The 14,539-nt window shown below is 45.8% G+C and overlaps 1 protein-coding gene across 2 annotated transcripts in view; it reads right to left on the bottom strand.

Annotated features, from left to right (window-relative positions):
* The window catches only part of rsph3 (radial spoke head 3), an 80,565-nt gene extending 74,554 nt beyond the window's left edge, over positions 1-6,011 (bottom strand). The window contains exon 1 of one of the 2 annotated variants that reach the window (XM_087991470.1): positions 5,814-6,011. In XM_087991470.1, the coding sequence (XP_087847596.1) occupies positions 5,814-5,917 (104 nt within the window). In that variant the 5' untranslated portion in view covers positions 5,918-6,011. Of the gene's footprint in view, positions 1-5,810 lie in introns of both variants that reach the window. The other variant, XM_043696170.2, reaches the window with a different exon arrangement.
* Positions 6,012-14,539: the final 8,528 nt, after the last annotated feature.

Raw genomic sequence — 14,539 nt, 5'->3', positions numbered from 1 at the left:
GGACCATCACTGGGAAACTTGGGCTTTATGCTGGTAATGCTCTGAAATTTATATACAAATTATTCATGAGAGAAATGCAGAACATCTTTTGGATTGATGGCAGCATCCAGTCTGTGACAAATATCAGTTATGGTGCTACTGCAGAATAGAACAAAGAACAAAGAACATTACAGCATAAGAACACTTTGGCCTTCCAAGCCTGTGCCGAGCCAGATCCTCTATCTAAACCTGTTGCCTATTTTGTAAGGTTCTGTATCTCTTTGCTCCCTGCCCATTCATGTATCTGTCTAGATGTATCTTAAATGACACTATTATTCCTGTCCCTACCATCTCTGCTGGCAATGCATTCCAGATACCCACCACCCTCTGCGTGAAGAAATTTCCACATATAACTCCCCTAAACTTTTCTCTTTTCACTTTGAACTTGTGACCCCTAGTATGTGAGTCCTCCACTTTGGGAAAAAAAGTTTCTTGCTATCCATCCTGGCTACACCTCATGATTTTGTATGAGGTCCCCCCCTCATCCTCCTTCTTTCCAATGAAAACAATCCTAATCAACTCCAATCTCTCCTCATACCTAGCACCCCCCCACTACCAGGCAACATCCCGGCGAACCTCCTCTGCACCCTCTCCAAAGCATCCACATCCTTTTGGTAATGTCGCAACCAGAACTGTCTGCAGTATTCCAAATGAGGCCGACCCAAAGTCTTATCCAACTGTAACATGAACTGCCAACTCTTGTACTCAATACCCTGTCTGATGAGGAAAGCATGCCTTATGCCTTCTTGACCACTCTACTGACCTGCATTGCCACCTTCACAATGGACCTGAACATCCAAATCTCTCTGTACATCAATTTTCCATTTACTGTATAGTTTGCTCTGGAATTGCATCTTCCAAAACATATCACTTCGCATTTGTCTGGATTGCACTTCGTCTGCCATTTCTCTGCCCAACTCTCCAATCTATCTATATTCTGCTGTATTCTCTGACAGTCGCCTTCACTGTCTACTACTCCACCAATCTTAGTGTCATCTGCAAACTTGTTAACGAGGCAATCTACACCTTCCTCCAAATCATTTACATATATCACAAAAAATAGTGGTCCCAGCACGGATCTCTGTGGAACACCATTGATCACAGACCTCCATTTTGAGAAGCACTATTCCACTACTACTGTCTCCTGTTGCTCAACCAGTTCTCTAGCCATCTAGCTAGAACACTCTGGACCTCAAGCAGCCTTACCTTCTTCATCAGCCTACCATGGGGAACCTTATCAAACGCCTTACTCAGGTCCATGTGTATGACATCTACATCCCTTTCCTCAATCAACTTTGTCACCTCTTCAAAGAATTCTATTAGGTTTGTAAGACATAACCTTCCCTACACAAAACCATGCTGTCTATCACTGATAAGCCCATTTTCTTCCAAGTGGGTATATATCCTATCTCTTAGTATCTTCTCTAGTAGCTTCCCTACCACTGTCGGCAAGCTGACAGTCTGCAATTACCTGGATTATTCCTGCTACCCTTCTTAAACAAGGGGACAACATTAGCAATTCTCTAGTCATACAGTCATAGAGATGTACAGCATTGAAACAGACCGTTCGGTTCAACCCATCCACGCCAACCAGATATCCCAACCCAATCTAGTCCCACCTGCCAGCACCCGACCCCTCCAAACCCTACCTATTCATATACCCATCCAAATGCCTTTTAAATGTTGCAATTGTACCAGCCTCCACCAGTTCCTCTGGCAGCTTATTCCATACATGTACCACCTTCTGCATGAAAAGGTTGCCCCTTGGGTCTCTTTTATATCTTTCCCCTCTCACCTTAAATTTATGCTCTCTCGTTCTGGACTGCCCCACACCCTCTGTGACCTCTCCCGTTTTCAAGGATGCCGCAAAGATAGCTATTAAAGCCCCAGCTATTTCCTCTCTCACTTCCTTCAGTAACCTGGGATAGATCCCATCCTGACCTGGGGACTCGTTCACCTTAATGCCTTTTAGAATACACAACACTTTCTCCCTCCTTATGCCGACCTAACGTAGAGTAATCAAAAATCTATCCCTAACCTCAACATCCGCCATGTCCCTCTCCTCAGTGAATACCAATGCAAAGTACTCATTAAGAATCTCACCCATTTTCTCTGACTCCACGCATATCTGTCCTCCTTTGTCCTCAAGTGGGCCAACCCTTTCCCTGATTACCCTCTTGCTCCTTATATATGAAAAAAAGGCTTTGGGGTTTTCCTTAACCCTGCTCGCTAAGGATATCTCATTGGTCCTACATTCCTGATATTCTTCCAAAGCTTTGTCTGTCTTCAGTCGCCTAGACCTTATGTACTCATCCTTTTTCCTCTTATCTAGTCTCACATATACCAGTTAGCTTCACCTGTTGCTTAGAATTTTTGGATTGGCGGCCTCAAATTGTGTTGAAAAGGAAAAGCATCTTAAAAAGCCTTGCCCCATAGTTCATAAACTTTTCTCATTCTGGAGGTCATTCACAAATGTTGAAGTTGTGCCCAGTATATTCAAGTCTAAGTCACCAATATGGATCAAGAAAATCAGTAGTTCTACTACTGGTCCCTATGAAACACCATTGTAAAGACAAAAGTAAAACACTATGAATGATGAGCATTCCTAACTCCTGTCAGAGAAACAATGGCTTACAACTACAGTTTCCTGACACAGCTAACTTTGCCTCCATACTGTCACTGTCACCTATATTTCATGGATTTTATTTGGCTCACAAACTTGTTTGTTGTACTTAGCAAAAACTTCTTAGAAATATACACAGCCATATTAACTGCACTACCACAAAAATGTTAAACAGAAGTTAAATCTCATCCATGTTTAAAAAAATTCTTTCTGGTTTTCCTTAAATCAAGCCACATTTGTCCAAGGGTGTCAATTTTGTCCCAGATTATCACTTATAAAATCACTTGCACTCCAAAAATTAAGCTGACAGGACTGTAGACATTAGGTTTATCCTTCTATATGATGTAAATAATGGGGCAATTTTCAGATCTCAAGCATGTGCATCTAAGGAGGGTCAGAAGGATAGTCGGTGCTTCTTGCTACCAAGTACAGATAGATAGCCTATCCATTGGCTTCTTTCACAGTTTTTAGCCAACCCAAAGTCTCAACTACATCCTTCTTCAATATGATTTTGACAGCACGTTTTCCTGATATTTCCTTCTGTTCCATTTCCAATTGCTCCTCCACCCCATCTTTTTCGACACAAAGCTCATTCCCTTTTCACTTCTCTTCAATTGTGAAGAGATTTTGGAATTGAAAGATTAAAACAATACTATAAATTTACTTCTTCATAAACCTCAGTTTTGTTTGCCACTTTTACGCGGCATGTTGTCAAATGTTTTCTTAAAATCCATTCAGAGTGCATTCATTGAATTCTCCTCTCATTTAATTCATCTAAAGAACTCAATTAGATTAGTTAGGCATGATCCATCTTCTACAAATCATTACTGGATTTCCTCAATTAACTGAAACCTCTTCAATTGTCTGAATGTTTTTTTCCATCTGATTGTTTCTGGAACCTACCCACTATTAATATTAAGCAACATTTGAGTAATCAGGAATGTCCTTGTAACTTTTCTTGAAGAAGGATGTCACATTTGTTATGTGCCAACTTTGGCACACCACCCCCCATATCTCGGGAACATTTGGAAGATTACAGAGAACACTTCCACCATCTTAATATCCACTTCCCTCTGCACTTTGCAAGCCATCCAAATCAGGCAACCCATATACTAAGCACAGCCCAATTTTCCAGTATACTCTTTCCATCAAATTTTACCCCACTCATGATCTCGACCATCTCTGCTCCACCCATATTTTGTCAGTTTCGCCTCCTTAATAAAAGCTCACACATCTCTCATCTCAGGGACAACTTCCCTCTCCAGAGTTTGGCCTAACTCCCGTCAACTTTGGCCCCATCTCGTCATATCCCAGAGTTCAACTGTGCTCCTGAAAATAACACCTTTATTCCCTTACGACACTTGCTTCTGCTCTACACTCCCCAGGTCTCAATTGTTCTTCTGCTTTCACCCCTAGCTGTACTGGCTTCACTCCCTTCCCAGACCTTGTCCAAGTACTCCCACCTCCACCCCAGCTCCTGGTGCCTCTGCCTGACTCCATTCGTGCCCACCTAGCCCTACTCCCTCCTCACACAGGCACCAGGACCCAACTCCCACCTTCCTTCCATACTGTGGAATGTTCAGATTATCTTTATCCCTGTAAATTCTCTCAACCTCTTCCTTCTTAACCTATCCATAGTCTTCAACACAATTGACTATTACACCCTACCCTAAAGACTCCTTTATTGTCCAGCTATGTGGAGTTGTAGTCAGTTTGTTTTTAAATTCATTCATGGGATATGCTGAGACTGGCTGGGCCAGCATTTATTGCCCACCTAAGTTGCCCCATAGAAGGTGGTAGTGAGCTGTCTTGAACCACCGCAATCCATTTTGTGTAGGTATACCTATAATGCCATGAAGGAAGGAGTTCCAGCATATTAACCCAATGACACTGAAATGACATATTTCCAAGTCAGGATGGTGAGTGGCTTGGAGGGGAACTTCTATTCTTATCTATGGAATCATGGACAACGATTCATCTGAAATGGTTTTTCTCTCAATTATTCACTTTAAGCTCTGGAGTCCAAGAATATATTCTTGAATCCATAACATCTAATCCTTTGGTATAGCGTCCAAAAATATCTTATTCCAGATCTGAGCTTGATTCTTACTTCTACCTCACCGCCCTTGCTTCAAAACTCTCTACAGGCTGATTTGTCACATTGATGATTGAACATTCAATATTGAATGAAGGGAAATGTTTTCCAAGGAAATATTGAGAAAATGGAACTCACTTTTGTCCATACCACAAGCACTTCTCCTTGAACACTGCTTCAATTCCTTACAATTATTTTAAGCAGAACAAGGCCAGAATAACTGATGTTTCAAACAGAAATTAACACATAACCACTTATTCTTACCATCACTAAAACTACTTGCATCCTCCTGCATATCACTGCCATCAAGCAGAAATATCACTAAGACTTCATCCATGCCAATGTTATCATCACACTTAACTATTTCATGCCCATCTGACAAGTCATTCACATACACAACATTTGCTCATTCAAAGCACAGTTATATCTTAATTTGCTGCATATCCTGTTCACTGCCCACTCAAGTTTGTTGAATTTGCATGACTCCTGATCTGACAACACTTCAGTTTAGCAACCCTAATTTTTAAACTTTTAAATTCCTCCATCACCTGGTCTATCCCCATAACCACCAGGACGTGGAGAAGCTGCATCATGCAGGTGACATTTTATGCCAACAGGGAATGAAAGCTATAAATTGGAGAAATCAGGCTCGGTGACTAGCTTGCAATGGCAACAACATAAGTTAAATTCCATACCAGCTGAGGTTACCATGAAGAACTCACCTTCTCTCACCTGAGGCATGGTGACCCTCAGGTTAAACCACTACATGAATGGTGGCTTAATTAGACAGCAGTCCTATGCTGATGATAACTTCACTCAACAATGCACTTCTTTGCCTCACTTACTATCCTTCAGCCCATCTCTCCTACCCTTCAATTTCACTCCCTTAATGCCACCCTTTACCCGGGTGTTCCACCCCTCTCCCGAATGTCATCCTCTGACCTGCCCTTCCCCCCTCAATGATACCCTCCGATGTCCTCTTTTTACCCCATTCCTCAGTGCTGCTCTCTGCCCGACTCCTACTTTCCATTTGTCTCTTTCCCCGTTACTCACTGCTGCTGCTGCTCCTGCCGATATTTCCTCCTTTCCTGCAGCGCTCTCGGGCGGCTCGAGAATGTGTACGTGTTGCTATTGTCCTGTTGTGGCAAGACAGTCGCCATTGCTACAGCTTAGCTAATAACTGGAACCGAGAGTAAAACTTAGGTGATGCAGTACCCCTACAGTCCCAACAACCACTGCCTTGGCAACGGTTACTAATGCAAACTTCGCGTCATTTCCGGGAGCGAGCCTCCCAATGACAAAAGGAAGTTCCCTGTTCCATAGACGTAATTTCCCTGTTTCTGTTTTAATTCCCTGGCGACATAAGAAGTGCTCCCTCGCTCCTCTTTCACGTCCAGTGGTTTTTTTTTCTGACTGACGCCGATTTCCTTGCCTGCTCCTCTCACTGTTGGAGCACGGATTGGAGGTGAAAATTGAAAGGTTGCCCCTGGTAACAGTTATATTGGTTGTGACCCATCTCCGGTCCCTATCATTGAGAAGCTAAAGTCCACTGTTTTAGAGGATCATAGAGTTGCTCGGGCGCAGAAGGCAGCCATTCGGTCCATCGTGAGTGTATGAATTTTGTTACAAAATGAAATAACTCTACAAAGGCCAACATTTTATCTCCCCCCGCCACCCATTATTTATTTAGGCATAGCAGAAGACACTGACACAGCTAGCTCCTACAGTACACAGAACCCCTGACGCACCTTTTTTTATTTTATTAAACAGTACAAAATACAGTTAATGAACAGAAAGCAGCAGTTCACAAAGAAAAAGCATTATACAAGAGAAAGGGCCACAAAGCCAAACCTCACTGTACATCCAGTTTTCAGAGAGATGAGGACAAACCTCAAATCCCACTTTCAGTCAAAGGTAATAGTAACAAACACAGACAAGACACTGCAACCAAATGAGAAACAGTGCATAGAACACAGACCCAATATAGCTGGGAAAAGACACTAACACCAGTTCATGCTGCATACTATTCGGATCGTCCTTGGCTAGTCTTCCTTCAGAACAGTCAACTGCTTCTGGTCTCCAGCTTCCCTGTGTACTAACCGACTTTCCCCAGGCCCACTTTCCTCCAGGCTGGTTATCGACCACCCAACTCCAGTTGCCCCACATACTAACCAGACTACCCCAGGCCACCTTTCTATGAGCTGGTTGTCGGCCTTCCAGTCTCCAGCCACCCTCCGTACTCAGCTGGAAATGTGTTGCTGGAAAAGCGCAGCAGGTCAGGCAGCATCCAGGGAACAGGAGAATCGACGTTTCGGGCATAAGCCCTTCTTCAGTACCCTCCGTACTCACTCCTGGTTATTTTTTATTTATTTTTTTGAATCTTTATTCAATTCCCACCACCAGGAAGATAGGAAAACACCCGGGTGGCCAGTGACAAGCACTGCCCTTCACATCAAAGGGCAGTGCTGAGTGATCAAAACAGTGAAGGGGAGTGTAGGGACTAAATCAAAATAGAGTTGGAGGGAGGAATGATGCACTCCACTCTCTGTGGCGCCCACCTCTCCCTGAACAACTGCAGGGTGTTGGTGGACACCGTGTGCTCCTTCTCCAAGGACACCCGGGCTCTTAACGTAACCGCGGAAGAGGGGCAGGCAGTCGGCCCTAACGACCCACTCCACGGCCCGCTGCCAGGACCTGTTAATGGCTAGTTTGGCCAGGCCCAGGAGCAGACCCACAAGGAGGTCTTCAGACCTGCCCTCCCTCCTCCGTACCGGGTGCCCAAAGATCAGTAGCGTGGGACTGAAGTGCAACCAAAAGCAGAGGATGACACTCCTGTTTATTTATTTATTTATTTATTTATTATTTTTTTTTTATTTCTTTAAACCCCCACACTACCACCTAAGTGCGGTAGTGCTTATTTTTTTCCCAGCACCCATGGTGTGTGTGTGCAGGTGTGAGACACAGTGAAAGGCACAAAGCGCACGAATCTTTATTCAGTTTCCACCACCAGGAAGATAGGAAAATACCCAGGTGGCCAGTGACAAACACTGCCCTTCACATCAAAGGGCAGTGCTGTGTGATCAAAACAGTGAAGGGGAGGGTAGGGACTAAATCAAAATAGAGTTGGAGGGAGAAATGATGCACTCCGCTCCCTGCGGCGCCCATCTCTCCCTGAACAACTCCAGGGTGTTGGTGGACACCGCGTGCTCCTTCTCCAAGGACACCTGGGCTCTAACGTAACCGCGGAAGAGGGGCAGGCAGTCGGCCCTAACGACCCCCTCCACGGCCCGCTGCCTCGACCTATTGATGGCCAGTTTGGCCAGGCCCAGGAGCAGAACCACGAGGAGGTCTTCAGACTTGCCCTCCCTTCTCCATATCGGGTGCCCAAAGATCAGGAGCGTGGGACTGAAGTGCAACCAAAAGCAGAGGAGGACACTCCTGTTTATTTTTTTTTCCAAGGACGCCCGGGCTGTGCTTCCTGTTTATTTTTTTTTAGTACGGAGGTGCGGATTAACTCCTGTTTTTTTTTAAACCCCCACACTACCACCTAAGTGAATCCCCTGTTTATTTATTTATTTTTTCTCCACACTACCGCCTAAGTGCGGTAGTGCTTATTTTATCCCCAGCACCATGGTGTGTGTGTGCAGTTGTGAGACACAGTGAGAGACACAAGGTGTACAAATCTTTACTCAATTTCCACCACCAGGGGAAGATAGGAAAACACCCAGGTGGCCAGTGACAAACACTGCCCTTCACACCAAAGGGCAGTGCTGTGTGATCAAAACAGTGAAGGGGAGGGTAGGGACTAAATCAAAATACAGTTGGAGGGAGAAATGATGCACTCCACTCCCTGCGGCGCCTACCTCTCCCTGAACAGCTCCAGGGTAATCTCCTGTTTATTTTTATTTATTCTTTTTGCAGAGTGAGACACAGTGAAAGACACAAAGTGCACGAATCTTTATTCAAATTCCACCACCAGGAAGATAGGAAAACACCCGAGTGGCCAGTGACAAACACTGCCCTTCACATCAAAGGGCAGTGCTGTGTGATCAAAAACAGTGAAGGGGAGGGTAGGGACTAAATCAAAATAGAGTTGGAGGGAGAAATAATGCACTCCACTCCCTGCGGCGCCCACCTCTCCCTGAACAACTCCAGGGTGTGGTGGACACCGCGTGCTCCTTCTCCAAGGACACCCGGGCCCTAACGTAACCCCGGAAGAGGGGCAGGCAGTTGGCCCTAACGACCACATCCACGGCCCGCTGCCTGGAGCTGTTGATGGCCAGTTTAGCCAGGCCCAGGAGCAGACCCACGAGGAGGTCTTCAGATCTGCCCTCCCTCCTCCGTACCGGGTGCACAAAGATCAGGAGCGTGGGACTGAAGTGCAACCAAAAGCAGAGGAAGACACTCCTGTTTATTTATTTATTTTTTAATTTCTTTATTTTTTTCTTAATAACCCCCACACTACCACCTAAGTGCGGTAGTGTTTATTTTTTCCCCAGCACCCATGGTGTGTGTGTATACGTGTGAGACACAGTGAAAGACACAAAGTGCACAAATCTTTATTCAAATTCCACCACCAGGAAGATAGGAAAACACCCGAGTGGCCAGTGACAAACACTGCCCTTCACATCAAAGGGCAGTGCTATGTGATCAAAAACAGTGAAGGGGAGGGTAGGGACTAAATCAAAATAGAGTTGGAGGGAGATATAATGCACTCCACTCCCTGTGGCGCCCACCTCTCCCTGAACAACTCCAGGGTGTTGGTGGACACCGCGTGCTCCTTCTCCAAGGACACCCGGGCTCTAACGTAACCGCGGAAGAGGGGCAGGCAGTCGGCCCTAACGACCCCCTCCATGGCCCGCTTCCTGGACCTGTTAATGGCCAGGCCCAGGAACAGACCCACGAGGAGGTCTTCAGACCTGCCCTCCCTCGTCCGTACCGGGTGCCCAAAGATCAGGAGCGTGGGACTGAAGTGCAACCAAAAGCAGAGGAAGACACTCCTGTTTATTTATTTATTTTTCTTTTTTTTCAAAATTCCACCACCAGGAACATCTCTTGTTTATATATATTTTTTTTTGTTTTTTTTCTCTTTTCTTTTTTTAAAACACCCGTGTGGCCAGTGACAAACATTGCCCTACTCTACTGTTTTTTTTTTAACCCCCACACTACCACCTAAGTTCGGTGGTGCTTTTTTTATCCCCAGCACCCATGGTTGTGTGTGTGTGCAGGTGTGAGACACAGTGAAAGACACAAAGTGCACCAATCTTTATTCACATTCCACCACCAGGAACATCTCTTGTTTATATATTTTTTTTGAGACACAGTGAAAGACACAAAGTGCACGAATCTTTATTCAAATTCCACCACCAGGAAGATAGGAAAACACCCGAGTGGCCAGTGACAAACACTGCCCTTCACATCAAAGGGCAGTGCTGTGTGATCAAAAATAGTGAAGGGGAGGGTAGGGACTAAATCAAAATAGAGTTGGAGGGAGAAATAATGCACTCCAGTCCCTGCGGCGCCCACCTCTCCCTGAACAACTCCAGGGTGTTGGTCAACACCGCGTGCTCCTTCTCCAAGGACACCCGGGCTCTAACGTAACCGCGGAAGAGGGACAGGCAGTTGGCCCTAACGACCCCCTCCATGGCCCGCTGCCTGGACCTGTTAATGGGCAGTTTGGCCAGGCCCAGGAGCAGACCCACGAGGAGGTCTTCAGACCTGCCCTCCCTCCTCCGTACCGGGTGCCCAAAGATCAGGAGCGTGGGACTGAAGTGCAACCAAAAGCAGAGGAGGACACTCCTGTTTATTTATTTATTTATTTATTTATTTTTTTCCACCACCAGGAAGACAGGAAAACACCAGGGTGGCCAGTGACAAATACTGCCCTTCACATCAAATGGCAATGCTGTGTGATCAAAAACAGTGAAGGGGAGGGTAGGGACTAAATCAAAATAGAGTTGGAGGGAGAAATGATGCACCCCACTCCCTGTGGCGCCCACCTCTCCCTGAACAACTCCAGGGTGTTGGTGGACACCGCGAATTTCTTGATTATTTCTTTTTCTGTTCTTTTTTATTTTTATATATTTTTTTATTTTAACCCCCACACTACCACCTAAGTGCGGTAGTGCTTATTATATATATATTTTTTCCCAGCACCCATGGTGTGTGTGTGCTCAGGTGTGAGACACAGTGAAAGACACAAAGTGCACGAATCTTTTTTCAATTTCCACCACCAGGAAGATAGGAAAACACCCGGGTGGCCGGTGACAAACACTGCCCTTCACATCAAAGGACAGTGCTGTGTGATCAAAACAGTGAAGGGGAGGGTAGGGACTAAATCAAAACAGAGTTGGAGGGAGAAATGATGCACTCCACTCCCTGCGGCACCGACCTCTCCCTGAACAACTCCAGGGTGTTGGTCAACACCGCGTGCTCCTTCTCCAAGGACACCCGGGCTCTAACGTTACCGCGGAAGAGAGGCAGGCAGTTGGCCCTAATGACCCCCTCCATGGCCCGCTGCCTGGACCTGTTAATGGCCAGTTTGGCCAGGCCCAGGAGCAGACTCACGAGGAGGTCTTCAGACCTGCTCTCCCTCCTCCGTACCGGGTGCCCAAAGATCAGGAGCGTGGGACTGAAGTGCAACCAAAAGCAGAGGAGGACACTCCTGTTTAATTTTTTTGTTGTTTTTTTTCTTTCTTTTCTTTTTTTTTAACCCCCACACTACCACCTAAGTGCGGTGGTGCTTATTTTATCCCCAGCACACATGGTGTGTGTGTGTGTGCAGGTGTGAGACACAGTGAAAGACACAAAGTGCACCAATCTTTATTCAAATGCCACCACCAGGAAGATAGGAAAACACCCGGGTGGCCAGTGACAAACACTGCCCTTCACATCATAGGGCAGGGCTGTGTGATCAAAAACAGTGAAGGGGAGGGTAGGGACTAAATCAAAATAGAGTTGGAGGGAGAAATGATGCACCCCACTCCCTGTGGCGCCCACCTCTCCCTGAACAACTCCAGGGTGTTGGTGGATACCACGTGCTCCTTCTCCAAAGGACACCCGGGCTCTAACGTAACCGCGGAAAAGAGGCAGGCAGTTAGCCATAACGACCCCCTCCATGGCCCGCTGCCTGGACCTGTTAATTGGCAGTTTGGCCAGGCCCAGGAGCAGACCCACGAGGAGGTCTTCAGACCTGCCCTCCCTCCTCCGTACCGGGTGCCCAAAGACTCTCTCTGCTTTCTGTTAGTCAGTTAATCCTTTATCCAAGCTAATAAATTAGCACTAAACTGATTTACTCTTACCTTGTAAATTTTGTGCAGCTCCTTATCAAATGCCTTCTATACTACATCTACCAGATCTCCATTATCCACTTGTTGCTTCGAAGAACTCCAGCAAATTAGTCAAACATGATATACCTTCACAAAACCATGCAGACCCTGAGTGTTGACTCTTCAGCTGTCCTGCTATAACTTTCTTAATAATGGTTTCTAACACTCCTGTTTATTTTTTTTTTAGATAGGCAAACACCCGGGTGGCCAGTGACAAACACTGCCCTTCACATCAAAGGGCAGTGCTGTGTGATTAAAACAGTGAAGGGGAGGGTGGGTGCATTGTTTCTTTTTTTTTCTTCTTTCTTTTTTTTTCTTTAACCCCCACACTACCACCTAAGTGCGGTAGTGCTTATTTTATCCCCAGCACCCATGGTCCGTGTGTGCAGGTGTGAGACACAGTGAAAGACACAAAGTGCACGAATCTTTATTCAATTTCCACCACCAGGAAGATAGGAAAACACCCGGGTGGCCAGTGACAAACACTGCCCTTCACATCAAAGGAAAATCTCCTGTTCTTTTCTTTTATTAGGCAAACACCCGGGTGGCCAGTGACAAACACTGCCCTTCACATCAGAGGGATGTGCTGTGTGATCAAAAATCTCCTGTTTATTTATTTTTTTTTTAACCGCGGAAATCTCCTGTTTATGTATTTATTTATTTTTTTGTGCAGGTGTGAGACACAGTGAAAGACACAAAGTGCACCAATCTTTATTCAATTTCCACCACCAGGAAGATAGGAAAACACCCGGGTGGCCAGTGACAAGCACTGCCCTTCACATCAAAGGGCAGTGCGGTGTGATCAAAACAGTGAAGGGGAGGGTAGGGACTAAATCAAAATAGAGTTGGAGGGAGAAATGATGCACCCCACTCCCTGTGGCGCCCACCTCTCCCTGAACAACTCCAGGGTGTTGGTGGATACCGCGTGCTCCTTCTCCAAAGGACACCCGGGCTCTAACGTAACCGCGGAAGAGAGGCAGGCAGTTGGTCATAACGACCCCCTCCACGGCCCGCTGCCTTGACCTGTTGATGGGCAGTTTGGTCAGGCCTAGGAGCAGACCTGCCCTCCCTCCTCCGTACCGGGTGCCCAAAGACTCTCTCTGCTTTCTGTTAGTCAGTTAATCCTTTATCCAAGCTAATAAATTAGCATTAAACTGATTTACTCTTACCTTGTAAATTTTGTGCAGCTCCTTATCAAATGCCTTCTATACTACATCTACCAGATCTCCATTATCCACTTGTTGCTTCGAAGAACTCCAGCAAATTAGTCAAATATGATATACCTTCACAAAACTATGCAGACCCTGAGTGTTGACTCTTCAGCTGTCCTGCTATAACTTTCTTAATAATGGCTTCTAACACTCCTGTTTATATCTATCAGCCAGGACTCCCTGATTGGACATGGTTAACAGCCCCACTCAGAAAATTTATATTCTAAATCAACTCACCTGGCTGACATTGGTCCGATCACTATATACTTCTCTCTCTACTACATCCTTCTCCCTCTAAGTCCTGGGACATAGGCCCATTCTTTTCTCCTGTAGCTCCTCCTGGTGTGTTTTCACACTCGGTTTGTTCCTTGGATTCTGCCTTGGATATGGCAATGTGTACCAGATATTGCCCGCCTCTTGGATGCAACTTATCTTCAGGCAGTAATGCCATTGAGGCTACGATATCTGCCATGTCCATCTTATCCTCACAAGTTTCTTTGGCACAAGATAGAGAGGCAGAACCCAGGGGTTCTGACAGTCTTGTTGGATGTTCTGTGGGTCTAGGTATGTTTTGCACCTGCACTGTTTGTGAAGTTGCAGCTTTCATGTGGTCTACGTGCTTGTTCTGGACCACTTCCCCAACTCAAACTTTGTACGTCATGGGACCTGACCTTGCGTCAATCATGACTCTTACCATGAAGGGCCATTCCTAAGGTTTTGTCACCAAACCTAGTTCCCTGAAGTAAACTTTCTCTCTCTGTTCGAAGAGTCGTGATCGGCATTAGCTTGCCTGATGCCATTTCTCCAATCCCCCCTCCCCAGGAGCGGGAAAATCAGAATTAACCTGGTGTGGAGTCTTCTCCCCATTAGCAACTTTGCTGGAGCTAACCCTGTAGTTGCATGAGGGGTGGTTCTATAATCAAATGGGAACTGGGGCAGTTTGGTGTTGAGTGAAGCTTCAGGCTTTTTTTTAAACCCGCCTTCAAAGTTTGGACTGCTGTTTCTACCAGACCATTGAATGATAGATGGTATGGAGTTGTCCGTACATGCTGAATGCTATTCGACTTTCGGAAATACTCAGATTCCCTGCTGGTAGATAATGACCCGTTGTCTGTGACCAACACCCCTGGGAATTTTTGTATAGCAAAAGATGCTTGAAACTTTTCAGTTGTCATTCCTGTATTTGACAAATTAACTTTATGTGCATCCAACCATTTTGAATGGAGCGCCCACTTTGACTAAA

This window comes from Chiloscyllium plagiosum, unplaced genomic scaffold (assembly GCF_037043375.1).
Source record: "Chiloscyllium plagiosum isolate Xiang-an unplaced genomic scaffold, Cpla_swu_hap1 HiC_scaffold_10, whole genome shotgun sequence".
NCBI lineage: Eukaryota > Metazoa > Chordata > Chondrichthyes > Orectolobiformes > Hemiscylliidae > Chiloscyllium > Chiloscyllium plagiosum.
The sequence above is the reverse complement of the archived record's forward strand: the minus strand, read 5'-3'. Positions and strand labels throughout refer to the sequence as shown.